General features: G+C 35.6%; 7 protein-coding genes and 1 pseudogene across 7 annotated transcripts; 1 reads left to right on the top strand and 7 right to left on the bottom strand.

Annotated features, from left to right (window-relative positions):
• Positions 1–88: 88 nt before the first annotated feature.
• On the bottom strand, positions 89–2136 carry LOC123881674 (scopoletin glucosyltransferase-like). The gene has a single exon (XM_045930395.1). The coding sequence runs from the start codon at positions 1781–1783 to the stop codon at positions 311–313; it is 1473 nt and encodes a 490-aa protein (XP_045786351.1). The 5' UTR covers positions 1784–2136; the 3' UTR covers positions 89–310.
• Positions 2137–5430: 3294 nt separating this feature from the next.
• LOC123881669 (UDP-glucose flavonoid 3-O-glucosyltransferase 7-like) lies at positions 5431–7842 on the bottom strand. The gene has a single exon (XM_045930392.1). The coding sequence runs from the start codon at positions 7120–7122 to the stop codon at positions 5647–5649; it is 1476 nt and encodes a 491-aa protein (XP_045786348.1). The 5' UTR covers positions 7123–7842; the 3' UTR covers positions 5431–5646.
• Positions 7843–7853: 11 nt separating this feature from the next.
• Positions 7854–11349, bottom strand: LOC123881671 (UDP-glucose flavonoid 3-O-glucosyltransferase 7-like). Its single transcript, XM_045930394.1, has one exon. It carries the CDS (start codon positions 9681–9683, stop codon positions 8217–8219), a length of 1467 nt encoding a protein of 488 aa, XP_045786350.1. The 5' UTR covers positions 9684–11349; the 3' UTR covers positions 7854–8216.
• On the bottom strand, positions 8079–13541 carry LOC123881668 (UDP-glucose flavonoid 3-O-glucosyltransferase 7-like). The gene is made up of 2 exons (XM_045930391.1): positions 13222–13541; positions 8079–12432 (listed from the first exon to the last, which is right to left on the bottom strand). The coding sequence occupies exons 1-2, from the start codon at positions 13412–13414 to the stop codon at positions 10991–10993; spliced, it is 1635 nt and encodes a 544-aa protein (XP_045786347.1). The 5' UTR covers positions 13415–13541; the 3' UTR covers positions 8079–10990.
• A 767-nt stretch (positions 13542–14308) lies between these two features.
• Positions 14309–15957, bottom strand: LOC123881673 (annotated as a pseudogene).
• A 115-nt stretch (positions 15958–16072) lies between these two features.
• On the bottom strand, positions 16073–17819 carry LOC123881670 (UDP-glucose flavonoid 3-O-glucosyltransferase 7-like). Its single transcript, XM_045930393.1, has one exon. It carries the CDS (start codon positions 17708–17710, stop codon positions 16241–16243), a length of 1470 nt encoding a protein of 489 aa, XP_045786349.1. The 5' UTR covers positions 17711–17819; the 3' UTR covers positions 16073–16240.
• A 1286-nt stretch (positions 17820–19105) lies between these two features.
• Positions 19106–20703, top strand: LOC123923365 (trihelix transcription factor ASIL2-like). The gene has a single exon (XM_045976055.1). It carries the CDS (start codon positions 19478–19480, stop codon positions 20483–20485), a length of 1008 nt encoding a protein of 335 aa, XP_045832011.1. The 5' UTR covers positions 19106–19477; the 3' UTR covers positions 20486–20703.
• A 488-nt stretch (positions 20704–21191) lies between these two features.
• On the bottom strand, positions 21192–23152 carry LOC123923364 (scopoletin glucosyltransferase-like). Its single transcript, XM_045976054.1, has one exon. It carries the CDS (start codon positions 23003–23005, stop codon positions 21572–21574), a length of 1434 nt encoding a protein of 477 aa, XP_045832010.1. The 5' UTR covers positions 23006–23152; the 3' UTR covers positions 21192–21571.
• Between the last annotated feature and the right edge of the window lie 4601 nt (positions 23153–27753).

The following is a 27753-nucleotide window of genomic DNA, read 5'->3' as shown; positions in this document are numbered from 1 at the left end:
TAGTGAAGAATTTGAGTAGTATATCAGAGGTTTTAGATTTGATCCTCAGCCTTAAAAAAATACGTAGAATAGAATAATACACACCGCATAATTTCTAATACTATATTGTGGGTTCAAACTCATAAGTTGGCTCTTTGTTTTTACATATTTCACTTATGCAAGCATTTTGTCACCTGAAAATACTTTAATTTTTTAATGGCATTTCTTTTATTAAAATGTAGATGTAGATTGCACAGAAAGAAATTACGAATACAATCACAGAGTAGACTAGTAGAGACATAAATTTTCGAGTGGCTTAAATTGAATTGAATTAATCAAGTGACTTGTGGTCTCTCAATCTTTTAAGTTCATCAATCAAAGCCAACAAATTCTTATTAGAAGAGCCACCTTCTTGAACAGCCAATCTAGCCTTATCCCTAAACTCTCGGGCACGCCCTCGAATTTCCTCACCTTCATCACCACCGTCCATCAATCTCTTCACAGCCTTCTCTATACTATCTTTGCTCACCACCTTCTCTTTCTCCTCGATGCCACTCAAGTACCATTTTGTTGCACCCACCTCCACCCCAATCCTTCGCACGTCAGTTATAAACTTCTCATTGTAGAATTGTTCGGTATGCACAGGCCACGTTATCATCGGAACCCCTGCGCTAACGGCCTCCACAATTGAACTCCACCCACAATGCGTCATAAAAGCACCTACAGCAGCGTGGCTCAGAATCATAATCTGTGGAGCCCAACCCCTAATAATCAAACCATTCTTTCCTATGTTTCTCTCTTCAAATCCTTTTGGCAACCACTTTTTTTTCTCATCATCGCTCTCATCTTCCTTCCCTATTTTTTCAGGAACAACCCATAGGAATTTGTGACCCGATGCTTCTATTCCACATGCAATCTCATAAAGTTGTATATCAGAGAAATAACAGATGCTTCCAAAGCATATGTACAACACTGAGTTATCTTGCTTTGAGTTGAGCCAACTCAGACACTCGTGCACGCTCACAACACTTTCGTTTCCCCTCTCTGCTTTCTCTTGATCTGTTCTGCGAATAAGAGAAGCTGGACCAAGATGCCACGATTTCAGACCTGTGGTTTTCTCGTAGTGTTCAATGAACTCTTCTCCATCAAGTTCAGTGAAGTTGTTGATGATGAGTGGTTCGTTATTTTTTATCATCCTCTCAAGCATCATTTCCATGAATATGGTGAACATCTTTGGTGGTCTTGAGCACATGGTGATACTGTGAGGAAAATTATGAACAACAAATGGACCCGAATCTGAATCTGTGTGAGAATGAAAGAAATTGTTTGTTCTGAGGGATTCCATGAGGGAGATGGTAAAGATGGAGAATACGCTGAAGGAGAAGGCTGGAATCTGAAGCTTATGGGCCAAGTCATGAACCCAAGGGTAAATGACATCCCCAATGATGCAGTCAGGTGGATCCTTCTCCATGAAATCCTGAATGGGTCCTTGGAGGAGCACTGCGCCTGCAAAGATCTTGTTGGCGGTGACGCTATCAGTGGTGGAGGACATAGATTCAACACCGTCTGGGAGGCCGACTTGTAGGGAGGGAAACTCGACGGTGTGAAGGCGGAGAAAGAATGGATTGGCGAATGAGAGAGATTTGGTAAAGAAGTGTGCATTGGAGGGAGTGGTGATGATTGTGACTTGTTGGCCACGCAATGCAAACAAAGTTGCTATGTCACCCAAAGGTATCATATGACCAGGTGCTAGATATGGAATGAAGTGAAGTTTCAGTGGTCGTTCAACTTCAACACCTTCCATTACTGATCAATTTGGTTTTCTTTCAATTTCATTACATTAATTTGGTTTTATATAGACCCATGAGGTAGAATATTGTAAGATTCATTTTACTATGATGTGGGGCGGCTGAGGCTTTAAAATAGGATAATGCTCAGAGTTGACTTCTAAACAAGGCTATACTCCCTAAGTCCCAAAGTTTAAGGGAAAATTGGTTAAAAAAATTGATGTATTTAATTAAAAATTTGGACTAAATACATTAACTTTGTTCGACAAATTTTCCCTTTTATTTTGGGACCGAGGGAGTATGTCACACGGCCACTTCTATATTATTACCTCTAGTCCTTAATATAAAAAAAGACAACAATAGCAATTTCATATTATTATTTTGAATTTTATTTTTATTTCCTCTAAATTTTTTTAACAAGTTTTGATCTTCACATATTTTTTGTCACGACTTTTGTTCTCAGAGTTTAAGTTAACTCATGATACTCTTCATAATTTTGTATAAGCTTTTGTATTCATGTTTATAATATTATAAGAATCTTTTCCACGAAAAATAAATTTTGTCTAACAACTTAATAAAAGATGAATTAAATATGAACTTTAAAAATTCCATGAAAATGTTGTTTAGTGAAATTAGGACTATTGATTTTTGCAAAAGTTTGATATGCTCTCATACATTACCATGTATATAATTATAAACCAATGACACTGAGTATCTGATACCGGTGTGAATAAAATGCATTTTGAAGTTAGCAACAATAGTAAACTTTATAAATATTTTTCTATAGAGCCCCCCGTCGATAATCAAACACATGAATAAATAGTTTAGGAGTCCAAATATCTATCACTTAAGACAATTTTAATGTTTTTCAATAGGGACACTATCATTAATAAAAAAAATTCCTGTTGCAAAAGTCATTAGGAGTATTTTTCAATGCCGGTTACATGAAGGGACTTAAAATGTCCCAATCAAATATATTAGACTTTTTTTAAGACATACTTCCTCCGTCCCAAAGTATAAGGGAAAATTGGTCAACAAAAATTGATGTATTTAGTCCAAATTCTTAACCAAATACATCAATTTTCTTTGACCAATTTTCTCTTATAATTTGGGACGGAGGGAGTATTTCCAACTGACTTCATTTATTTACCCCGATCGAAACTTGTTAATATATAAGTAATAACCCACTTAAGCGGTGGGAAAAAAAATCACTTCAATGGTCCAATTTTTATTTTTTTTATTAAGTAGTTTAGTGACCAGTGACAGAGCCAGAAAAATATGTTCGGGTGGAGCACAAAAAATTATATTATATAAATTAAATATAAAAATTATTTTACATACAAAAATTTAAGCTATAATAAGCATAAAGTTGGTTGTCAAAAAATTTAATTAAATACCTTAAAAATAATATTCTATGCGTATCAAACGACTTGAAATCATAAACAATTAATTTTTAACTAATACTTATACAAAGTTGATGATAAATAATTATACGAATGTTGCACAAAGTTGATGATAAACTAACTATTGAAATTGTTAAATGTAGTTTTATCATTTTTTTTTAAATGTAGTAATTTAGAGGTATATAAATACGAAAAAGCAGTAAAAAAAAAAGAATTTGTCTGAAATAGAGATTGTTCTGATAAATTCATAAAAGCATTATTACGTACATTTTTAGATTAAATAAACTAGTAGGTATCTTTTTATTTTTTTGAGCAAACTAGTAGGTATCTTATCTTTACGTTGAAATAATACTTTTAATTAAATCTTTAAAACTCAAAAATAAAGTCAGATGAATTTTTTTTTTTTTGAAGAAGCCCCTTGAATAAATTATAAACCTTTTAAGCACAAAGGGGTACCAAAACGAGAAAAAAAAAAGTAAGATTAATTCTATCAATATTAATTTCGAAAAGAGGTAGTTGTCTCAATGAATATTTATGATTTAATAATATAAACTGACATTAAGGAATATTATGAATTTGAGTTTTAATTATATAAAGATCATAGAGTATGTTAAAAGAGAAGACAAATTTAGTTTTAATATTGATAATTTGAATTATAAAGAATATAGAAGAAACAATTAAGAAAATTTACCATGCAAGAAAAAAATTAACAATATATATATGAAATGCATCTCAATAGTAAACTTTATAATTTTAAAGAGACAATTCAAAGTTGATGTGAGACAATTTAAAAATAATCAATAGTGACACTATCATTAATAAAAAAAAACTTGTCGTGTCCCGTAAACTTAGCTCAGTTGACAAAGATATTACATTATATATATAGGAGGCTAAAATTCAAAACTCGGTCATCTCACTTATCCAATTTAAAGGTGGAATTTCTATTTACTAACCTACTATCGACAAAAAAAAAATCTTGTTGCAAAAGTCATTATTAATATAAACCAATTTTTATTGTTTTTGAATGCCGGTTACATGAAGGGACTTAAAATGTCCCAATCAATATACTAGCCTTTAGAGTTTATTCAATGGTGATACTACTTTATGTATCATTCATTACTAATAAGTGGTTCTTACAATGTCATGTAATATTTATGTAACTCATATATATTTTGCTCTAATGGTGATACCATTTTGAGTATCATACATTATTAATTAACAAGTGGTCACTTGGATATTTAATTTTTTTAACTTAAATTATTGATATTAAAGGTACTATATCATTAATTTTATTGATGATACGGTAAAGGTACTATATCATTAATTTTGAAACTCTCTATGTTATGTCATGAAACTCCAATGATAACAAAAATTAGGTACGTATCAATAACTTATGAAATTATCTTTGATACTCTTATTAGAGATACTCTTATAAGACAGATTTCTAACCGATTTCATATGTCATTTATTTACATCGAAATTTGTTAATAAGTAATAACCGACTTTTATTTAAAAAATAATAATAATAATAATAACCGCCTTAAGAAATGTAAAAAAAAAAAAACCACTTAAGAGGTAAAAGAAAAGTATTTCTAACAGTGTTCCATTCAAAGCATTTCATTTAAAAAAAATATTTTAATAAAAAATTGAAACATTAATTTCAATTTTTAATATATATTAACTTCACGTATTTTCATAATTGTTTTACAAAAATTTACTACATCCGTTCCTAATTATAAGATCTTGTTTGATTACTGCACGTACGTCAATGCGTGATTTTGATCACTAATATCTTTAATTATCAACTCATCAAAACAAATTGAACAAGATGTTATATGTTAATATTTACATTTATATATTATTAAAAAAAATACGGTCAAAACAGGGTAAATGAATAGTAAAAAAACACTTCAATTGTCCAATTTCATTTCATTTGTTATATATGACAATAAAGAAGTCTTTTTTTTTTTTGGGTACATAATAAAGAAGTCTTCTATAATTATATAAAACTATTATTACCAAAAAGAATATATAATTAACATGTAAAGCTAAGAGTATAAAATATTACATGTCTATCATAATTTTTTTGTTCTAACATGTACAACATAGCAATAGCAATAGCAATTAATTCATGGAAAACACCAAAAAAGTTGGCATCACAAAATCCATTACCAAATATAAATATATAAAGCAACAACAGTATAATAATATGTAACCAGTGTGAAGAAATATGCATTTTAATGTTAGCAATAAACTTTTGAAAATCAACCGTTTATATTAGGCCCAAAATGGATGAATTATTTTGTTTTACCTTACATATACTTACATAGAATGTAATATTACACACTGCATAATTTCTCATGTCATCTGAATATTATCATCTATATTGTGGGTTCAAGCTCATACACATTTCTTTTATTTAAATGTAGACTCACTCGTAGAGACATAATTTTTCAAGTAGCTTAAATTGAACTGAATTAATCAAGTGGCTTGTGGTCTCTCAATCTTTTAAGTTCATCAATCAAAGCCAACAAATTCTTATGAGAAGAGCCACCTTCTTGAACAGCCAATCTAGCCTTATCCCTAAACTCTCGAGCACGCCCCCTAATTTCCTCGGCTTCATCACCATCGTCCATCAATCTCTTCACAGCCCTCTCTATACTATCTCTGCTCACCACCTTCTCTTTCTCCTCGACGCCATTCAAGCACCATTCAGTTGCACCCACCTCCACTCCAATCCTCCGCACGTCAGTTATCAACTTCTCATTGTAGAATTGCTCGCCATGCACGGGCCACGTTATCATTGGAACCCCTGAACTAACCGCCTCCACAATTGAATTCCACCCACAATGCGTCATAAAAGCACCTATGGCAGTGTGGCTCAGAATCATAATCTGTGGAGCCCAACCCCTAATAATCAAACCATTCTTTCCGATGTTTCTCTCTTCAAATCCTTTTGGCAACCATTTTTCTTTCTCCTCATCACTCTCATCTTCCTTCCCTATTTTTTCAGGAACAACCCATATGAATTTGTGACCTGATGCTTCTATTCCACATGCAATCTCGTAAAGTTGTTTGTCAGAGAAATAACAAATGCTTCCATAGCTTATGTACAATACTGAGTTATCGTGCTTTGAGTTGAGCCAACTCAGGCACTCGTGGACACTCACAACATTCTCGTTTCCCCTCTCTGCTTTCTCTTCATTTGTTCTACGAATAAGAGAAACTGGACCAAGATGCCACGATTTCAGACTTGTGGTTTTCTCATAGTGTTCAATGCACTCTTCTCCATCAAGTTCGGCGAAGTTGTTGATGATGAGTCCGTTACTTTTGATCATCCACTCAAGCACCATTTCCATGTATCCTGTGAACATCTTTGGTGGTTTTGAGCACATGGTAATACAGTGAGGAAAATTTGGAACGACATAGGAACCGGAATCCAAATGAAAATCCGTGTCAGAATTAATTGAATTGTTTGTTCTGAGGGTTTCCATGAGGGAGACGGTGAAGAGGGAGAATCCGCTGAAGGAGAGGAATGGAATCTGAAGCTTGCGGGCCAAGTCATGAACCCAGGGGTAAACAGAGTCGCCAACGATGCAATCAGGTGGATCTTTCTCCATGAAATCCTGAATGGGTCCATGGAGGAGCATTGCGCCTGCTAAGATCTTGCCGGTGGTGGCGCTATTGGTGGTGGAGGACATAGATTCAACGCCTTCTGGGAGGCCAACTTGTTGGGAGGGAAATTCGACGGTTTGAAGGCGGAGAAAGAATGGATTGGCGAATGAGAGAGATTTGGTAAAGAAGTGTGCATTGGAGGGAGTGGTGATGATTGTGACTTGTTGGCCACGCAATGCAAACAAAGTTGCTATGTCACCCAAAGGTATCATATGACCAGGTGCTAGATATGGAATGAAATGAAGTTTCAATGGTCGTTCAACTTCAACACCTTCCATTACTGATCAATTTGGTTTTCTATTCAATTTCATTATTAATTTGGTTTTATATAGATCCATGACCATGAGTTAGAATATAGTAAGATTCATTTTACTATGATTTGAGCCGGCTGAGGCTTTAAAATAGGAAAATGCAGAGTTGACTTCTACACAAGCTATGTCACATTGGCCACTTCTATATTAATTAAGAAGTAGCATGATTGATTAATAACATAGGCATGGAACATTTTCTCAAATAAAAAACAGAGACATGGAACATTTTGTATTTCTTTATCGTGACATTATTTTAAATAAAATAATTAGGCCTAACAAGACAGCAGTAGCTGCTTATAAAAAAATTCAATAAATTTTAATCCTTAAATATTTAAAAAAAAAAAAAACTGAAGCATGAATTTATCTTGAATCGAGATCTTTGCCACAACTTTATCCAAATTTTGCCGAGGGAGCAACCCCATTTTACCTTGAATTGGTCAAAATACGCAAACTTTCTTAAAACAAAACTTAAGATATTTTTGAAAGAAGTTAAGAAATAACAATTTCATAGAAAACCAAAAAGGTTGGCATATCACAATCCATTACCAATGATGACAGGTATCTGATATATGTAATGTAACCTGTGTGAACAAAATGCATTTTAGCAATAAACTTTTGAAAGTCCACTATGTATATTAATTTGTGCTATTATTTGGACACAAACTAAATAACAAAAATCAGTCACACACTCATCAAAATAAATATATATATTTTTTCATGCTTATGTTTTTGTGTCTAAACCCTTTTCAAATGTTTGTGCGTCAGAATACACTATATATAGTGTTCCTTACTAAACTAACAAACTTTTAACTAATTTGTAATTAACTAATACTAACCAATTTATAACTATACAGTTAACAAACTCCAACAAGTTAGTACTCAGACTCACAAGTTTGTTAAGATTAGAAATTAACATTTGTTAATTATTTTGAAAGGCAAGCTTGCTTATTATACTCTTTGCATTAGAGAAATAATTTCTCACAAAAGCAAAGATTTGTAACTAAGGGAAATATAAATCCAATCTAATTTACTAGTACTACAATTAAATAGAATTGAAAAAATCAATGTGCCTTGAGATCTCTCAAACTTTTAATATCATCAATCAAAGCCAACACATTATTATGAGACGAGCCACCTTCTTCAACAGCTCGTCTAGCTTTATCCCCAAACTCTCGAGCACGCCGTCTAATTTCCTCAGCTTCATCACCACCGTTCATCAATCTCGTCACAGCCTTCTCTATACTATCTCTGCCCACCACCATCTCTTTTTCTCCAACGCCACCAAGGCACCATTCTGTTGCACCCACCTCCACTCCAATCCCCCGCACATCAGTTATCAGCTTCTCATTGTAGAATTGATCGCCATGCACTGGCCACGTGATCATTGGAACACCTGCACTAACTGCCTCCACAGTTGAATTCCACCCACAATGCGTCATAAAGGCACCCACAGCAGTGTGGCTCAGAATCATAACTTGTGGGGACCAACCCCTAATAATCAAACCCTTGTTTCCAATGTTTCTCTCTTCAAATCCCCCCGGCAACCATTTTTCTTTCTCCTCGTTGCTCTCATCTTCCTTCCCTATTTTTTCAGGAACAACCCATATGAATTCCTGACCCGATGCTTCAATTCCACATGCAATCTCGTAAAGTTGTATATCAGAGAAGTAACAAATGCTTCCAAAGCATATGTACAACACTGAGTTATCTTGCTTTGAGTTGAGCCAACTCAGACACTCGTGCACGCTCACAACACTCTCGTTTCCCCTCTCTGCTTTCTCTTGATCTGTTCTGCGAATAAGAGAAGCCGGACCAAGATGCCAAGCTTTATGACCTGTGATTTTCTGATAGTGTTCGATGCACTCTTCTCCATCAAGTTCAGCGAAGTTGTTGATGATGAGTCCGTTAGTTTTGAGTATCATCTCAAGCATCATTTCCATGAATCCGGTGAATACCTTTGGTGGTCTTGAGCACATGGTGATATTGTGAGGAAAATTTTGAACAACAAACGAACCTGAATCCGAATCTGTGAGAGAATGAAAGAAATTGTTTATTCTGAGGGATTCCATAAGGGAGATGGTAAAGAGGGAGAATCCGTTGAAACAGAAAACTGGTATTTGAAGCTTATGGGCCAAGTCATTAACCCAAGGGTAAATGATGTCCCCAATGATGCAGTCAGGTGGATCCTTCTCCATGAAATCCTGAATGGGTCCATGGAGAAGCATCGCGCCTGCGTAGATCTTTCCAGAGGTGTCAAGATCAGTGGTGGAGGACAAAGATTCATAGCCGTCTGGGAGGCCGACTTGTAGGGAGGGGAACTTGACTGTGTGAAGACGGAGGAAGTAGGGATCGACGGATGAGAGACATTTGGTAAAGAATTTGGCATTGGAGGGTGTGGTGATGATTGTGACTTGTTGGCCACGCAATGCAAAAAGAGATGCTATGTCACCCAAAGGTATCATATGACCAGGTGCTAGATATGGAATGAAGTGAAGTTTTAATGGCCGTTCAACTTCAACACCTTCCATTACTGATCAATTTGGTTTTTTCTTCAAGTTCATCCTTAATTTTGTTTTATATGCTTTACTTATTAGTTATTATTTAGTATTATTTTGTGTATGCACGAGACCCATGAGGTAGAATATAGTAAGATTCATTTTTCTATGATTTGAGCCAGCCAATGATACTGATTTACATAGATCTGTCTGGCCGGCAATTTTTATAATCATACACAGTGCCACTTTTAAATTAATTAAACTTTGGCATGATTGATTAATAACAATAACATATGCATGTAAAGATAGCAATAACAATTTTATATTATTATATAATTATATAATGCTCTTTAAAATTTGATTCAAGCTGGGAGCATGTGTGGAAGATTAAAACGCGGAATGAGTTAGATCCTTTGTTTGGTTAATTAAAAATGACAGGTTGTTGATCGGTGGCAGGCAAAGTAATATGCATCTAAGATTGCCGTTTTGGCATCATTGTGGCGACGTTGTTGAGACCACCTTGTGTGTTCTTAGGGACTGTTCATTAGCTTATCATTGTGGCGACGTTGTTGAGAACACCTTGTGTGTTCTTAGGGACTGTTCATTCGCTACAAACTTTTTAACATATTATGGTTCTTAAATATTTCATGTTACCACTTTTGTTTTGTGCTTTTAAGTCAACTCGTGAAAAAGTTTTTGTATTTCATGTTTATAATATTATAAGAATCTATTCCACAAAAAATTAGAATTTTTTAACAAACGATGAATTAAATATGAATTTTAAAGCAGCAAAAAGTTAACAATTTATATTTCATTCATTCATCCTTTGTTAAAAAGAAAATTAAACTTTTGATGAATTTTGTTTATAAATATTTAAAATGAAATTTAAGATATTTCTAAGTACTAAAAACTATTTTAAATCTATTATTTTTTAAAGAAGTTGAGAAATAGCAATTTTTCATAGAAAACCAAAAAGGTTGGGATATCACAATCCAAGTATAACCAATGACAGGTATCTGATATGTAACCAGTGTGAACAAAATGCATTTTAAAGTTAGCAATAAACTTTAGAAAGTTCACCATATATATATTTGTGCTACACTTATACTTGGTACAAGCCTAAATAACAAAAATTTAGACACACTCATCAAAATAAATATAACTTATTTTTCTTTTACTTACTGATCATATTATTTCCTTTCTTACTATAATCTTTGCATTAGCACAGTATAGAGTACTTTTCAGTAACATTTTCACCATATATTGTTTGCATGTATAGGATGAGTTGTATGCTCTAAGACCTGATTTTTTGATGAAGAATAACCAATTCGTGTAAAATGCTATATGTATCTCATATGTCTCCAATGCAAATATTTTGTTTCAGAATTCAAGTTGTTCGCCACTTTCAAATAAATTCGAAAATTGCAGTTTCTATGTACTATACACATGACTGCATAACTAAGGGAAATATAAATCCAATCTAATTTACTAGTACTAGAATTAAATAGAATTGAAAAAATCAACGTGTCTTGTGATCTCTCAAACTTAATATCATCAATCAAAGCCAACAAATTATTATGAGACGAGCCACCTTCTTCAACAGCTCGTCTAGCCTTATCCCCAAACTCTTGAGCACGCCGTCTAATTTCCTCAGCTTCATCACCACCGTTCATCAATCTCGTCACAGCCTTCTCTATACTATCTCTGCTCACCACCTTCTCCTTTTCTTCAACTCCATCAAGGCACCATTCTGTTGCACCCACCTCCACTCCAATCCCACGCACATCAGTTATCAGCTTCTCATTGTAGAATTGGTCGAAATGCACTGGCCAAGTGATCATCGGAACTCCCACACTAACCGCCTCCACAGTTGAATTCCACCCACAATGTGTCATAAAAGCACCCACTGCAGTGTGGCTCAGAATCATAACCTGTGGAGCCCACCCCCTAATAATCAAACCCTTCTTTCCAATGTTTCTCTCTTCAAATCCTTTCGGCAACCATTTTTCTTTCTCTTCGTCACTCTCATCTTCTTTCCCTTTCTTCTCTGGAACAATCCATATGAATTCATGACTCGATGCTTCTATTCCACACGCAATCTCATAAAGTTGTTTATCCGAGAAAAAACACATGCTTCCAAAGCATATGTACAACACTGAGTCATCTCGCTTTGAGTTGAGCCAATTCAGACACTCGTGCATGCTCACAACACTCTCATTTCCTCTCTTTGCTTTCTCTTGATCTGTTCTGCGAATAAGAGAAGCTGGACCAAGATGCCAAGCTTTATGACATGTGGTTTTCTCGTAGTGTTCGATGCACTCTTCTCCATCAAGTTCAGCGAAGTTGTTGACGATGAGTCCCTTACTTTTGAGTATCGTCTCAAGCATCATTTCCATGAATCCGGCAAATATCTTTGGCGGTCTTGAGCACATCGTAATACAGTGAGGAAAATTTTGAACAACAAACGAACCTGAATCCGAATCATGAAAGAAATTGCTTATTCTGAGGGATTCCATGAGGGAGATGGTAAAGAGGGAGAATCCGTTGAAGGCGAGGCTAGGGATCTGAAGCTTATGGGCCAAGTCATGAACCCAAGGGTAAAGAGCATCGCCGATGATGCAGTCTGGTGGATCATTCTCCATGAAATCCTCAATGGGTCCATGGAGAAGCATCGCTCCTTCATAGATCTTGTTGGAGGTGTCAAGACCAGTTGTGGAGGACAAACATTCGACACCGTCTGGGAGGCCAACTTGTAGGGAGGGGAACTCGACTGTGTGAAGACTAGGGGTGTACATGGGTTGGGCAAATCCGGTCGACCCGGTCAAACCCACCCAACCCAATTCAAAAAAGTGGGTTGGGTCGGGTAAGTGGGTGGATATGGATTTCAAAAATGAAAAACCCATTAAAAAAATCGGGTTTCGGGTAAAACCGGACCCAGCCCAAAAAACCCACTAACCAACTAGTGCTATGTTTTTTGAAATTTTTTTATAAAAATACTAAAGATTTTTTCATTTGATTATTAAATATTTTTATATTGAAAATGAGTTATACTATTTTTTACAAAAATAAAAAAGATTGAATAATTTTTATAAACAAATATGATAATTTTTCGCATTATTTTTTTAAAATTTTAAAAAATTGAATAATTTTCATAAACAAATATAGTGATTCATGGTTTAGTCATTTGATATTAAAAAATGCAAAAACATCATTTGGATAACACGCTATCCAACCCGTAAATTAGTAGATTTACACAAAAAAATGGGTGATTATTTTTTATAGTGAAAAAAAGTTAGCCTATTTTTCAAGAAAATACATTGATTGAGTTATTTTTTATGAAAAATATGATGATTCAACATTTAGATATTTAATATAAAAAATAGAAAAATAATTTGGGTAACCCACAACCCAACCCAATCCAACCCGGAAATTAGTGGATTTACCCAACCCGGCCCAATGTTATAACGGGTGGTTATTTTACTAAACCCAACCCGGAGTACCATATGTGGTTTGAGTTTTGGTTTTGGCCAAACCCAACCTAATCCGGCCCACGTACACCCCTAGTGAAGACGGAGGAAGAAGGGATCGGCGGATGAGAGAGATTTGGTAAAGAAGTGTGCATTGGAGGGAGTGGTGATGATTGTGACTTGTTGTCCACGCAATGCAAACAAAGATGCTATGTCACCCAAAGGTATTATATGGCCAGGTGCTAGATATGGAATAAAGTGAAGTTTCAATGGTCGTTCAACTTCAACACCTTCCATTACTGACTAATTTGGTTTTTTCTTCAAGTTCATCCTTAATTTGGTTTTATATACTTTACTTATTAGTTATTATTTAGTATTATTTTGTGTATGCACGAGACCCATGAGGTAGAATAGTAAGATTCATTTTTCTATGATTTGAGCTGGCTAATGAGACTTTGATACATGTACAGTGTCACATTTAAATTAATTAAAGTTTGGTATGATTGATTAATAACAATAAGATATATGCATGTAAATATAGCAATCAATTTTTTATTATATTATTATTTTTGAAGGAAGCAAAGCAAGAGCAATTTCATAGAAAACCAAAAAAGTTGGCATGTCACTAAATACATTAGCAAGTAATTTTGATAACATGATTTTCTTCTGGTCTATTCAAAATGGTGAATTGGTGCTGACCTGGGATCAATGTTGGATTGGGGAGAGATAGAAAATTAGTGATTTAAATGTAGACATTCCTACAAGTTTGAGAAGAGTAAAGGTCTCGGATCTGGTTGATGTGAATTGAAACCGGAAGCTGCATCAGTTACAAGCTTTCCTGAAGAGGTGATTCTCAAGATTGTAGCCATTTTGCCGCCGAGAGTGGAGCTAGGGAGTGATGTAGGTGTCTGTCCAGGTGTGAGACTTGGGGTTTATTCAGTTTCTTATGGATATAATGCTCTTTAAAATTTCAGTTTCGGTAGTAGTAATTCGAGCTGGGAGCATGTGTGGAAGATTAAAGCGCCGAATGAGTTCGATGCTTTGTTTCGTTAATTAAAAATGACAGGTTGTTGACCAGTAGCAGGCAAAGTAATGTGCATCTAGGATCGCAAAGAACTGTCGCTGCAGCATAGGCTTGGTTCAAATTCAATCATTAAGATGAATGCAATATTAAGTAAATTGTGGTGCTTCTTTGTTCTTATTTATGGTGGAAAGATATATTTAGGTGATGTAATAGAACACACAATTTTTTCTTTGTATGCTTACAAATAATTAATTATACTGACTATTAAAACTATGTGAAAATAACATCATAGTTAATTAAATATCTTATCGTCTCTTAATCTCTTAAGCTCGTTAATCAAAGTCGTCATATTCTCATACGATGAGCCCCCTTCTTGAACAACACTTGGAACAATTTTTGCAAACTTTTGAGCTCTTTGTCTAATTTGGACGGCTTCATCACCACCACCCATCAACCTTCTTAGAGCCTTCTCTATATGATCTCTCTTCACTAGCATTTTCATATCTCGAAAAGCAGCCGTGTTCCACTCATCTACACCGACTTCTACTCCAATTCCCCGCACCTGAGTTATCAGCTTCTCATTGTAGAATTGATCACTATGCACCGGCCATGTGATCATTGGAACCCCTGCACTAACTGCCTCTACAACAGAGTTCCACCCACAATGCGTCAAAAATGCACCCACAGCAGGATGATCCAGGATTACCACTTGTGGAGCCCACCCCCTTACAATCATCCCCTTATTCCTCTCTTCAAATCCCTTAGGCAACCAGTTTTCCTTCTCTTCTTCGCTCTCATTCTCCTTCCCCATCTTCTCCGGGACAACCCATATGAAATCATAACCCGATGAATCTATCGCGCTTGCAATCTCAAACAATTGCTTATCAGGGAAGTAACAAATGCTTCCAAAGCTTATGTAAAGCACAGAGTTGTCTCGTTTTGAGTTGAGCCAAGTCAAATACTTTTGCACGCTTGTTGTGCTCTTTTCTCCTCATTCCGATTTCTCTTCAGTGGTTTTGCGAACAAGAGAGGCCGGGCCAAGATGCCAAGCCTTGTGCCCAATTATTTTCTCGTAATACTCAACATATTTTTCTCCATCAAGCTCTACAAAGCTGTTGATGATAAAGCCACGGCTTTTGAGCGCTATATTGAGGTGAGGATCCACAAAAGACTTGGACTCCATGAGTGGTGTTGATATAATGACGACATTGTCTGGAAAATTCGGAATACTAAAAGGACCGGAAGCATTTTCAGGGAGAGGGTGTGATTTGAGAGATTCCATGGCACATAGAGTAAATAGTGAGAAACCATTGAAGGCGAATCTAGGAATGTGAAACTTGTTTGCCACTTCATCTACCCAAGGGAAACAAAAATCCGCCATAATGCAATCAGGTGGGTGCTGCTCCACGAAATTCTCAACCTGTTCGCGGAGCAGTGTTGCAGCATAGTAAATTTTGTAGCCACTATCGACATCAGTGACGCCGGAGAGGTTTTCTATGCCCTCCGGGAGGCCAACTTGTTGGGAAGGGAATTGAAAAGTTTGAACGTTGAAGTTGTTGGATTTGGGAAGGATTTTAGCATTTAACGGAGTGGTTATGATTGTAACAAAGTGGCCACGTGAGGCAAAGAGAGATGCAATGCCACATAATGGGATCATGTGTCCTGCTGCTAAATATGGAATGAAGTATAGTTTGAGTGGTTTGTCCATACTGTTGTGGCTGTAAATTGTGATACTGCCTTTGTGCTTTTTTTGCATACAAGTTCTGGTCTTTTTTATACAGGTAATTTTTGTGGTACTTGAGTACGTCATTGTTTCATATTAAATCAAATGTGTACTGAAGAATTTCAAGGATGAAGCGTAATTTTGTTCAATGTTCATATTCAATTATGCATAAATGAACGTGTTGATGCATGCATTTAGTAAATGATGATTTCAAATTAGAAAAGTAAATTTATTTTTTTTGGAAAAGCCAAAGAAAAAAAAAGTAGAAAAGTAAATAATTGGAATGAAAATTTATTGATTAGAAATGTAAATGAGCATAAAAGTTAAACGAAAACAAGTAAAACTTACTGAAATCATTACTACAATTTTACTGGTACTACTCAAATGGCTTGCGGTCTCTCAATCTTTTCAATTCGTCAATCAAGGCCGACAAATTCTTATGAGATGAGCCGTCTTCTTGAACGGCTCCTCTTGCCTTTTCCCTAAACTCATGAGCCCGGCGTCTGATTTTCTCAGCTTCATCACCACCATCCATCAATCTCCTCACAGCCTTCTCTATGCTATCTCTCGTCACCAACGTCTCTCTCTCCGCAAAACTAGACAAACACCATTCTGTTGCACCGACTTCCACACCAATCCCTCGCACTTCTGTTATCAGCTTCTCGTTGTAGAATTGTTCGCCATGAACCGGCCACGTTATCATTGGAACCCCCGCACCGACAGCCTCCACGGTGGAGTTCCAACCGCAATGCGTCATAAATCCCCCCACAGCCGGGTGACTCAATATCAAAACCTGCGGGGCCCAACCCCTAATAATCAAACCCTGCTTCCCAATGTTTTTCTCTTCGAATCCCTTTGGCAACCATTTTTCCTTCTCCTCATCACTTTCATCTTCTTTCCCTATTTTCTCAGGAACAACCCATATGAATTTGTGACCCGATGCTTCTATAGCACACGCGATTTCATAAAGTTGTTTCTCCGAGTAATGACAGATGCTTCCGAAGCATATGTATAACACTGTGTTATCTCTCTTCGAGTTGAGCCAACTCAGACACTCATGCACGCTCACCGCACTCTCTTGTCCCCTCTCTGCTTTCTCTTGAACAGTTTTGCGAATGAGAGAAGCTGGACCAAGATGCCAAGCCTTATGACCCGTCTTTTTCTCGTAGTGTTCAATGCATTCTTCACCGTCAAGTTCAGCAAAATTGTTAACAATGAGTCCATTGCTTTTTACCTCTTTCTCCAACAGCGGTTCCATGAATCCAGTGTATGACTTTGGCGGTCTTGAGCACAATGTGATATGGTAAGGAAAATTTGGAACAACAAATGAACCTGAATCCGTGAGAGAATGAAGTGATGGGTTTGTTCTAAAGGTTTCCATGAGGGAGACAGTAAAGAGGGAAAATCCATTGAAGGCAAGCTTCGGGACATGAAGCTTAGTGGCTAAGTCATTAACCCAAGTGTACATGAAATCGGCGATGATGCAGTCAGGTGGATCCGCCTCCATGAAATCCTGAATTTGTTCGTGGAGGAGCATCGCGCCTCTGTAGAGTTTATGGGAGGAGTCAAGGTCGGGAGTGTTGGACATGGATTCGATGCCATTGGGGAGGCCGACTTGTTGGGAGGGGAAATCAACGGTGTGAATGCGGAGGAATAAGGGATTGGCGGAGGAGAGGGATTTGTTAAGGAATTTGGCGTTGGAGGGAGTTGTGATGATGGTGACTTGTTGGGCACGGCATGCAAACAAAGTTGCAATGTCACATAGAGGGATCATATGACCAGGTGCTAGAAATGGAATGAAGTGTAGTTTAAGTGGTCGTTCAACTTCAACACCTTCCAATTCCATTGCTGCTGATGATCAATTCTCTCTATTCACCTCTCTCTGTATCTCTTTCTCTTTGAGCTTAATTTGGTTTTTATTATACTACTTTATTTTATTTTATTTTCTACACGAGACACACGAGACACACGAGACACAGGAAAGGAGACAAAAGGAAAGGACACGAGGAGAGGAAAGGAGAGGAAAGGAAAGGAAAGGACACATAGTGAGGTCACTGACACTAAAGTCAAGGGTATAGCAATTATTCAATATAGTTGATTACATCATGTATTATTAATTACTCCGTCTCATTTTATAAGATATACTCCCTCCGTCCCAAATTATAAGGGAAAATAAAAAAATCACACTTATTAAGAAAAAATAAAACATGAGAATTTGAAGTATCTTTTTGTGGGTTTTCCTTGGAATAAGTTGCTTAGGAAGATGTAAAAACAATTTTTATTGGTTGTTCTTTATTGAGAAAATGAGAGAGAGAAGAAATTAAATGCAATTTGCATTTAATTTTATGAAAATAAGGAAAAAAACATTCTTGAAAATAATTTTTTCTCTTATAATTTGGGACAAAAAAAATGGGCATTTTTCCCTTATAATTTGGGACGGAGGGAGTACTTCGACTAAATGCACTATTTATACGTCTTATTTTGACCTATTTTTTTGAAGGGTCTTGTTAACATGTGCCCTTAGGGCACATGTTAAGATATACCAAAATAGAAATTTAACATTTAATGATACAAGAAATTTAATGCTTCAAAAGTCAAAATGCACAAATTAGCATTTAATAATTTCTATTTTTGCTTCCTTAACATGTGCCTTAAGGGCACAAGTTAACATTCTCCTTTTTTGAAAGTATATAATTAAAAAGTAGAATAAAGTAGTCCTAAGAAGTATTAAACACATTTTTAAATGGTGAGCTACATCCGGAAAGCTCATATTCGAAAGATCAATCAGCTTCCACCACCTCCCAACCTCTCATCCATCGAAAGAACTCTATAGCCAAAGAACTGACTCCCGATCTCGAATCAAAAGTGATCGACCTACCAGACTTCAGGACTAAATCGAAAGGGCACCCCTCACCCCGGTCCACCAGAGAAACACCATAACCAGCCAAACAAGATTGCAGCTAGACCTCAACTCCCGATCATTTAGTTCTCTCTTCTTATACTCTTTCACCTATTTCTCTTTTCTCACAACCAAACATACATCGGTTGCAAGATGAAAATCGACTATATTTGGACTAACTTTTTTATTAAAAACTTTACAAGCCGATTTTATAAGATTGAATTAGACGTAATTCTCAATTCTAAGATTTATTCTAAATTCATTTATTAATTTTCATTTTTTTTTTTTCCTCAAACCAAAAACACAATTAATTTCACTTGGAGTCAACCCTTTACTTGTAGTACTATTTGTATGGGTTGTTCAAGCCAATCCAAATCCAAGGAAGCACCGTTAACAAAAAAAAAAAGTCCACATGTAAAATGATGGTGTTTAGTAAGTAAAGTCCGTGACCGTCGTGTGAGTGTAGCGAAGTGAAGATCACGCGTGAAGTAAGTGCGCGTGTGATAAGTATAGCGCACGTTAGCCTCTTCCCCCACCAATTCGGTGGTGTCCCCCTTGTCCTATCCTGTCCACATCTCAAAATCTGCCGCCCACCACCACCCAAAAAATAATGTTACCCAACGCCACCACCACCAAACCTAACAACCCATTCACTTTTCTCTCTTCACCACAAAAAACAAACCACCACCTCTTTTCTCATTCCCCCACCTTCCAATGGCTTCCTCTCCTCCAAACACCACCGCTCCTCCTCCTCCTCTCCCAGATCCACCAACCGCCGTCCCCCTAGCTCTCCCAGCTCCACTCCCTATCCCTCCCCCCACCTCCACCCGCCGTCTTCCTCCTCCATGCTGGTCCCCTGACGAAACCCTAGCTCTCATCGACTCTTACCGTGACAAATGGTACTCTCTTGGACGTGGAAACCTAAAAGCCACTCACTGGCAAGAAGTTGCTGACGCTGTTTCTCAGCGTTGCCCTAACGCTTCTCCGTCCAAAACTCCTGTTCAATGTCGTCACAAGATGGAGAAGCTTCGTAAGCGTTATCGGACTGAGATTCAACGTGCTCGCTCGCTTCCTCTTTCCAGATTTAACTCCGCTTGGGTTCACTTTAAGCTTATGGATTCTATGGAGAAAGGTCCTTCTCCTGTTAAATCTGAAAACAACGATACCGATAGCGATGATGACGATGAAGAAGAAGATCGAGAACAAGATCTGTATATGGATATCAAAAACGGTCATGGATCTAATACTAGAAGCATCAATAGGTTGTACAAAAACGGTTTCGGTGGTGTTAGTGGTGGTGGTTTTGGTGGAGGGTTTAGGATTAGGTATCCACCGGCACAACCTGAATCGAAGTTTTTCCCCGATCAGAATCAGAAATATAACCCTAATCTGAACCAAAACTATGGGACTCCACCGACAGCATCAACGACAAAGGGGATGGGGAACAAGAGGGAGAGAGATCCCTTGGGAGAGGTTGTGACTGCAATTAAGGTATTGGGTGATGGATTTGTCAGGATGGAACAAATGAAGATGGAGATGGCGAGGGAGATTGAAGCTATGAGGATGGAGATGGAAATGAAGCGAACTGAGATGATTCTCGAATCCCAGCAGCGAATTGTGGAGGCCTTTGCAAAAGCCGTTTCGGATGATAGCAGCAACAATAACAACAACAACAAGATGAAGCCTATTAATAAGAGAATTCCCTCACCACAACAACCATAATGTTCAACAATCATCACAGGACTTGAATAGTTTGCTCTAGTAAGTAACACTAGTTACGTTTAAGCTTTTGTTGATTTTTGTTTTGTTTTAGATATTTTGCTTTGTTGCTACTTTTTGTAATTTTAAGTTAAGATACATAAATGTGAAACTTAATCTGTTTTAGGATGATCCTTGATGAATCATGAATGTAGCTTTAGATTTTCAGTTTCTGCTTATTATTTATTTTCACGCTGCCTTTCATATGCTTTACTATTGAAATTGGATAACAAAAATCACATGCCACAATGGTTGTGTATGTTCACCAAAATAAAGGTTATGTGTGGTTTAGTTTAGATTTATTATTCAAAGTTCAATCATATAATCATGAATTCATGATTGCAAAATCTGTTCTTTATCATGTACTAGTAGTACATCTAATGTATTTTGTAAAAATCTTGTAGCATAGATCTGAATAATTTATTGTATAATAATATGGGGGAGTATGACATGGTAATCATCCCTTATCAGCTATGACATGGGAGTATATTTGCATACAAGATACCCTATTTCATCACATTGTTGACAAGGAAAATTGAATGTTTAATACTATTGGATGCTAGTATGATATTTATTATGGGGTTCATTTATTTATTTTCCTGGTTGTTTTATTCTTTGTTGAGTTGTATTCTAATCATTTAAGTAATAATATATGGTACATACATCGTGACACCTCTATCGCCTTAGTATTGTAGTGTTGAAAACCTTGGCCAACCTTATGAACAACTCCAACAAGGTCCACTAAGCCACCATGTTACTCCGATCACCCATCAAGTACTTTGGGAGAAAGACTCATCGGACTGAAAGAACAACCTAAACAAATTATGCATGGTTGCTTTCACCTGTATAATATAATTTTAGAAAAAGTTGAAAGAGTAAAAAGATTATCTAAATCATAGTTTAGTTTGTGTTTTATAAATGTAAAATCCAAAACAGGCATTTGCACAATTAGTGCAATACAACAATGTCTTTTTGTTGGTCTTATCCCCTAGTTGGCCATTATTTCGTGTGCTTAGAAACAATGATAATAATAAAATGATATTCAAATCCCTATGAATCCAATGGCTTGTAGTCCTTCAACCGTTTAAGATCATCAATCAAGGCCATTAAATTTTTGTGGGACGAGCCACCTTCTTGAACAGATCGCTTGGCCTTTATTGCATATTCTTTTGCACATTGTCTGATTTCATTAGCTTCAATTCCACCATCCATCAACCTCCTCACCGCCTTCTCTATGATGTCTCTACCCACTAACTTCTTCCTCTCCATGAAGCCAATGATGCTCCACTCCTCTGCACCCACCTCCACACCAATACCCCGCACTTGAGTTATCAACTTCTCATTGTAGAATTGCTCATCATGCACTGGCCACGTGATCATTGGAACCCCTGCACTAACGGCCTCAACAGTGGAATTCCACCCGCAATGTGTCAAGAATGCACCGATAGCAGGGTGGCCTAAAATCACAACCTGTGGGGCCCACCCCCTTATGATCATCCCTTTATTCCTCTCTTCAAATCCCTTTGGTAGCCATTTTTCATTCGCGTCATTACTTTCGTCCTCCTTCCCTTTCTTCTCAGGGACAACCCATATGAATTGGTGATTTGTTGCTTCTATCGCACTTGCAATCTCATACAGTTGCTTATTAGAGAAATGACATAGGCTCCCAAAACATATGTAGAGCACCGAGTTAGGTTGCTTTGAATTTAGCCAACTCATGCATTCATGCACACTCACTGCACTTGGTTGTCCCCTCTCAGCTTTTTCTTGAGTGGTCCTGCGAATGAGAGAAACTGGTCCAAGATGCCAAACCCGATGACCCGTGGTTTTCTTATAATGCTCGATGTACTCGTCTCCATCAAGTTCCGCGAAGTTGTTGACAATGAGCCCATAACTTTTGAGCTCTGTTTCCAGCAGTGGTTCCATAAATTTGGTCAATGCCTTGGGTGGTGTTGCATTCAAGGTGATACAGTGAGGAAGGCCCTTAATGACAGAGGACTCAAAGCCGCGTGCCTTGAGGGATTCCATGGCACATATGGTAAAGAGGGAGAAGCCGTTGAAGGCAAGTCTAGGAATATGAAGTTTGTTTGCCAACTCATCCACCCACAAGAACATAAAGTCTGCCACGATGCAGTCGGGTGAGTCTTGCTCCACAAAGTGTTGGATGGGTGATTGGAGCAACATGGCAGCCTGATGAACCCTGTAGGAGTTGTCAAGGTTGTTGACAGAGCCGAGGTTTTCAACACCGGGTGGGAGACCTACTTGGTGGGAAGGAAATGGAATAGTGTGCAGAGAGAGGTTTTTGTGAGAAGGAATAGACTTGAGAAGGATTTGGGCATTAGCGGGAGTGGTAATGATGGTGACATCGTGACCACATGAGGCAAAGAGTGTAGCTATGTCGCAGAGAGGAATCATGTGGCCTTGTGCAGGATAAGGAATGAAATGAAATTTCATTGGACGCTCTTCTAAATTCAGAGCACCCATTGTGGTGGCATAGACAATCTGAGTTCAGATTGATTGCAGGTATTTATAGTTGGAAAAACAAGCTTAATTACCACACTTCTCTGTGGAATCCGAAAAACTATGTACAATATTTTATTGCAAAATGCTGTGCAAATACAAAATTTTCCATATCTGTTGGGTTTATATATGTTTATAGTTCCTGTCTTACTCTAGCTGTCATCTCATGTAGATAGGTGTTCTTGCTCTTCCCTCTTGGCCAACATTCTTACATTCCTTTTGTCTTATTTCCAATGCCAATGATTTAATTCGGTTATAATGTTATATACTACTGTAGTATCTAGCACTAATGCCTGGTCAAGGGGTTCCACCTGTGATGGGGTTATGTTGGGGTCTCAGCCACTTTTTATCTTGACATACTGAACTTGTTCCTTGCATCTTTTTCTTGGGATGCTTAGAAGGGGATAATTTAAATAGTCAAATATATTTTTATTTTTTTAAGTTTATAAATATAGTTTTTATATATTATGACAATATTTAAATTAGCTGTGATGTTTAGATTTGGTTTATTTAAAATCATTGGAACTAACTCCTTGTTTCTTCTGTATAATAAGTAGAAAGCATGCAAATATGCCATATTCCTTTCACATTGTTGACAAGGAAATTGTATGTCTACTCATTGGATGCATGTATGGTATATATTTTGGGAGTCTTTTTTATTTAAATTCCTGGTTGTTTCATCTTTGTGACTGTTATAGGCTAGTGCTACGGTAAATCATTTTCATAAGCGGTCCAAATTTCGAATATGTACGTGCTCATGAAAAAGGATATATACGGGACATGTACTGCAATTAAAATTCACATCTAGAGCTTAGCTCTTTTATTTCATGCAACTTAAATCCAAAAAATAGTTTTGTAAATACAAATTAGATAATAAAGGGTTGTATGTATATATTGGGACGCAAGTTCAAAATATAACTAGCAATATTCTTCATCTCGTTTAGCATGTGTGTTTGTCATAAAAGATGTGTAGTTGTCATTAGACTTAGTAGAAATGATGTAGTTTTTTATTATTATATCAATATTTTTTTAGAGAGAAAACATATAAGTTATGTTGTTCTGCTTAATAAATAATTATAAATATCGAATTTTATTAATTCAATTATTGAGTAGTTATTATATTAATGGTCAAACATGCAATTTTATATATAAATCTTTTATGAAGCACTTTCTCTTATCATCCAAACAAATAATAAATCTTGATCTTTTTCAACAAGAAAAAGAGTGTTTATTTATATTTCTTTTAAAAAATTTGTTAGACGTTTGCTTGAAACAATTAATCTTAGCCTCCAATTTATTTTTAATTCAAATGTATATGATTATAATGAAACATAAAGTTCTTTGAATCCATAAGGAATTGTAACCTTAGTGTAAATGTTTTTGAATCAATATATAGAAAATGAGAAAGAAAAAAAAAAGGAAAAATAATTATAAGATGGAATAAGATACATATTGAATTTTTTAATTTCATTCAAAACTATCGAAATGTACTACAAACAAAAACAAGTTTTATATAAGTTTCAACCAAGAGGGCTGAAATGTCAAGATAATAAAGCTCAAACCTACTATAAAAACTAAGTAAAATGAGCAAGATACAAACTAATTAAAAAAATAAATCTAAACAACTACAAGTGCTTCATTTAGTACAGCTAAAATGATGTCGCTTTCAGAGTTCTTTGTCTGTTTACATCTTGTTTGTAGCACCCAATAAATTTATGAACCGCAAGATTTATTTTGTGTTATCAACTGTTTAGTGCCATCGGTTTCCTCTCTATATAATTTTTGTCACGGTACTTGTTCACCAATCATCTTCCAAAAAATTTCTCCTTTTTGATTAACCACAACAATTTGATCTTTGAAATGTTGAGTCATGATTGAATGATAACTTCACATTCCTTTGGTTGGAATCTTGTTTTTGGGGTTCATTGTCAGATTAAATGTGCAGAAAAATGATTAAAAAGAAATAGAATAAATAATTAAGACTAGATATAAATGAAAAAATAAAATAAAGTGAGATATCTATTTATAAGATGAAGATATGATTCATAATAATTTTAAATTTTAAAAATCGAAAAGAAATTGTTGCTATCCAACAATCAAAATAGCAAGAGTTTTAAACATTAAGGGCCCGTTTGGTGCACAGGATAAGAGACGAGATAGGATAACTGTATCATATTCTGTCTCAATCCAGTGTTTGGTGACACAGCAAGATATGATAAGTTAATCCTGAAGCTTATCATATCCTGTTTCTCTAGTTAAAATCTTTATCCTGAATTTGAGCTGGGTTACCAGCAGGATATGATAAGAAAAAAAGTCGTTGATTTATTCTATAAAATATATTTTAAAATAAAAAACTGAAAATTAATAAAATAATTTGATAGTAAATTAATAATAAAATAATTAATATATATATATATATATATATATATATATATATATATATATATATATATATATATATAGGGGTTTTCTAACTTAGACCCTAGTTAGGTCTAAGTTAGCAAGGTGCACCTTTTCAATTGGACCAAAATACCCATTATTTTTAGTTAATTAACCAAAATACCCATTAATAGACGCGGATCCAGTGTCGCGCTCGTACCGAAGGACCATGGTTACAGACCGTTGATTTCCATCAGACAGCCAAGATCTGATCTCATCAATACTGTCTGATCAATCCGACAGCCCAGATCATCCTGATCCATCAGATTCCAGCGCGTGCGCCACACTGGATTACACCCTGGAGAGAGAAAATTTTGCTTTTTAAAAGTAGGACACGTGTCACACAATGGTTGGCTGGACGTGATTTTTGTTAATTTAATACTTTGAACTCAATTATTTCGTTGTAAATTAATTTTTTATTTTTTTTTTTTTATACCAAAATTCATAAATTTTTTTTTTCTACAAACAGAGACTTGGTTCGTTTGATTTGGACACCGAAAAAAAAATGCAATTTTTCACTACCTTAATCTCATTTTTTGTCTACTAAATACGTTACTTGTGTGTTGTAATTTAACACGCACCACTCAACCAACTCACTGAAACCATTATACCAGGAAAATAGTAGATAATATTCTGGAACTTTTGGTATATTTTATGAAATTTTTGGAGACCTGAAACTATTTTTAGTTAATTAAATGAGATAAAACGGTAATTAAAAACTAATGTTTGCTTCTGAAACCATTTTACTGGTAGAATGGTTGCACATAGTTGTATTCTGAAACCATTTTACTGGTAGAATGGTTTCAATGAGTAATTTATTAATTGTGTTTGCTTCTGAAACCATTTATCTGGTACAATGGTTTCAGAGAGTTGTAATCTGAAACCATTTTGCTGGTAGAATGGTTTCAGTAAGTTGATTATTAGTTATTTGCTTCTGAAACCATTTAGCTTGTAGAATGGTTGCACTTAGTTGTACTCTGAAACTATTTTACTGGTAGAATGGTTTCAGTGAGTAATTTATTAATTGTGTTTACTTCTGAAACCATTTAGCTGGTAGAATGGTTTCAGAGATTTGTACTCTGAAACCATTTTCCTGGTAGAATGGTTTCAGTGAGTTGATGTAAGGTAGTGAAAAATGAGATTAAGGTAGTGAAAAATTGGGTTTTTTTTTCTGTGTCCAAATCAAACGAACCAAGTCTCTATTTGTAGAGAAAAAAAAATTATGAATTATGGTATAAAAAATAAAAATAAAAAATTAATTTACAACGAAATAATTGAGTTCAAAGTATTAAATGGAAAAAAATCACGCCCAGGCAATCAGACAGCGACACGTGTCCTGCTTTTAAAAAGTAGATTCTTCTCTCCAGGGTGTAATCCAGTGTGGTGCACGCGCTGGAATCTGATGGATTCGGATGATCTGGGCTGTCTGATTGATCAGACAGTCTTGATGAGATTAGATCTTGGCTGTCTGATGGAAATCAACGGCCTTTAACCATGGTCCTGTGGTACGCGCGCGACACTGGATCCGCGTCCATTGATGGTAATTTGGTTAATTAATTAAAAAGAATGGGTATTTTGGTCCAACTGAAAAGGTGCACTTTGCTAACTTAGACCCAACTGGGTCTAAGTTAGCAGCCCCCATATATATATATATATATATATATATATATATATATATATATATATATATATATATATATATATATATATATATCTGTGTGTGTGTGATTTTCTCACAAGGGTAATTTTGTAATTTATATAATCTAAAAAATCAAAATTCTCCGAAAATTACAATATTTTAAAGTAAAATAATTATTAAAAAATTGCAAAATAGGAATATTAATTTAAATTTAATAACAACTTAAATATAATTCTTTTGCAATGGTAGTTTTATTATTTACATATGAGATATATCATATATTTATTTAGCTTATCTAACATGTATAATTTAGTTATTTATTTGATCATGATTCATATAAAAAACTTAATTTGTTTATTTTCTCATAATTTGTATTTAAAATTTAAAGTTATTTAATTACTTATTTATATTTTTATTTATAAAATTCAAAGTATTACAATAAATTTTTTAAAAAATAACAATTGTTTTACAAGGGTAATTTTGTCATTTAAATATATTATGTATCTTATCATATTGGTATGAACAAGTATGTATTAAAAATATGATATAATAGTTATCATATTTGTTATCCTGTGTGCACCAAACACCTGTCAATATCCTATCATGCGCACCAAAGATGCCCATACTCATACTC

Source organism: Trifolium pratense, linkage group LG4, assembly GCF_020283565.1.
Source record: "Trifolium pratense cultivar HEN17-A07 linkage group LG4, ARS_RC_1.1, whole genome shotgun sequence".
Lineage (NCBI taxonomy): Eukaryota > Viridiplantae > Streptophyta > Magnoliopsida > Fabales > Fabaceae > Trifolium > Trifolium pratense.
This window is presented reverse-complemented; position numbering and strand designations above follow the sequence as displayed.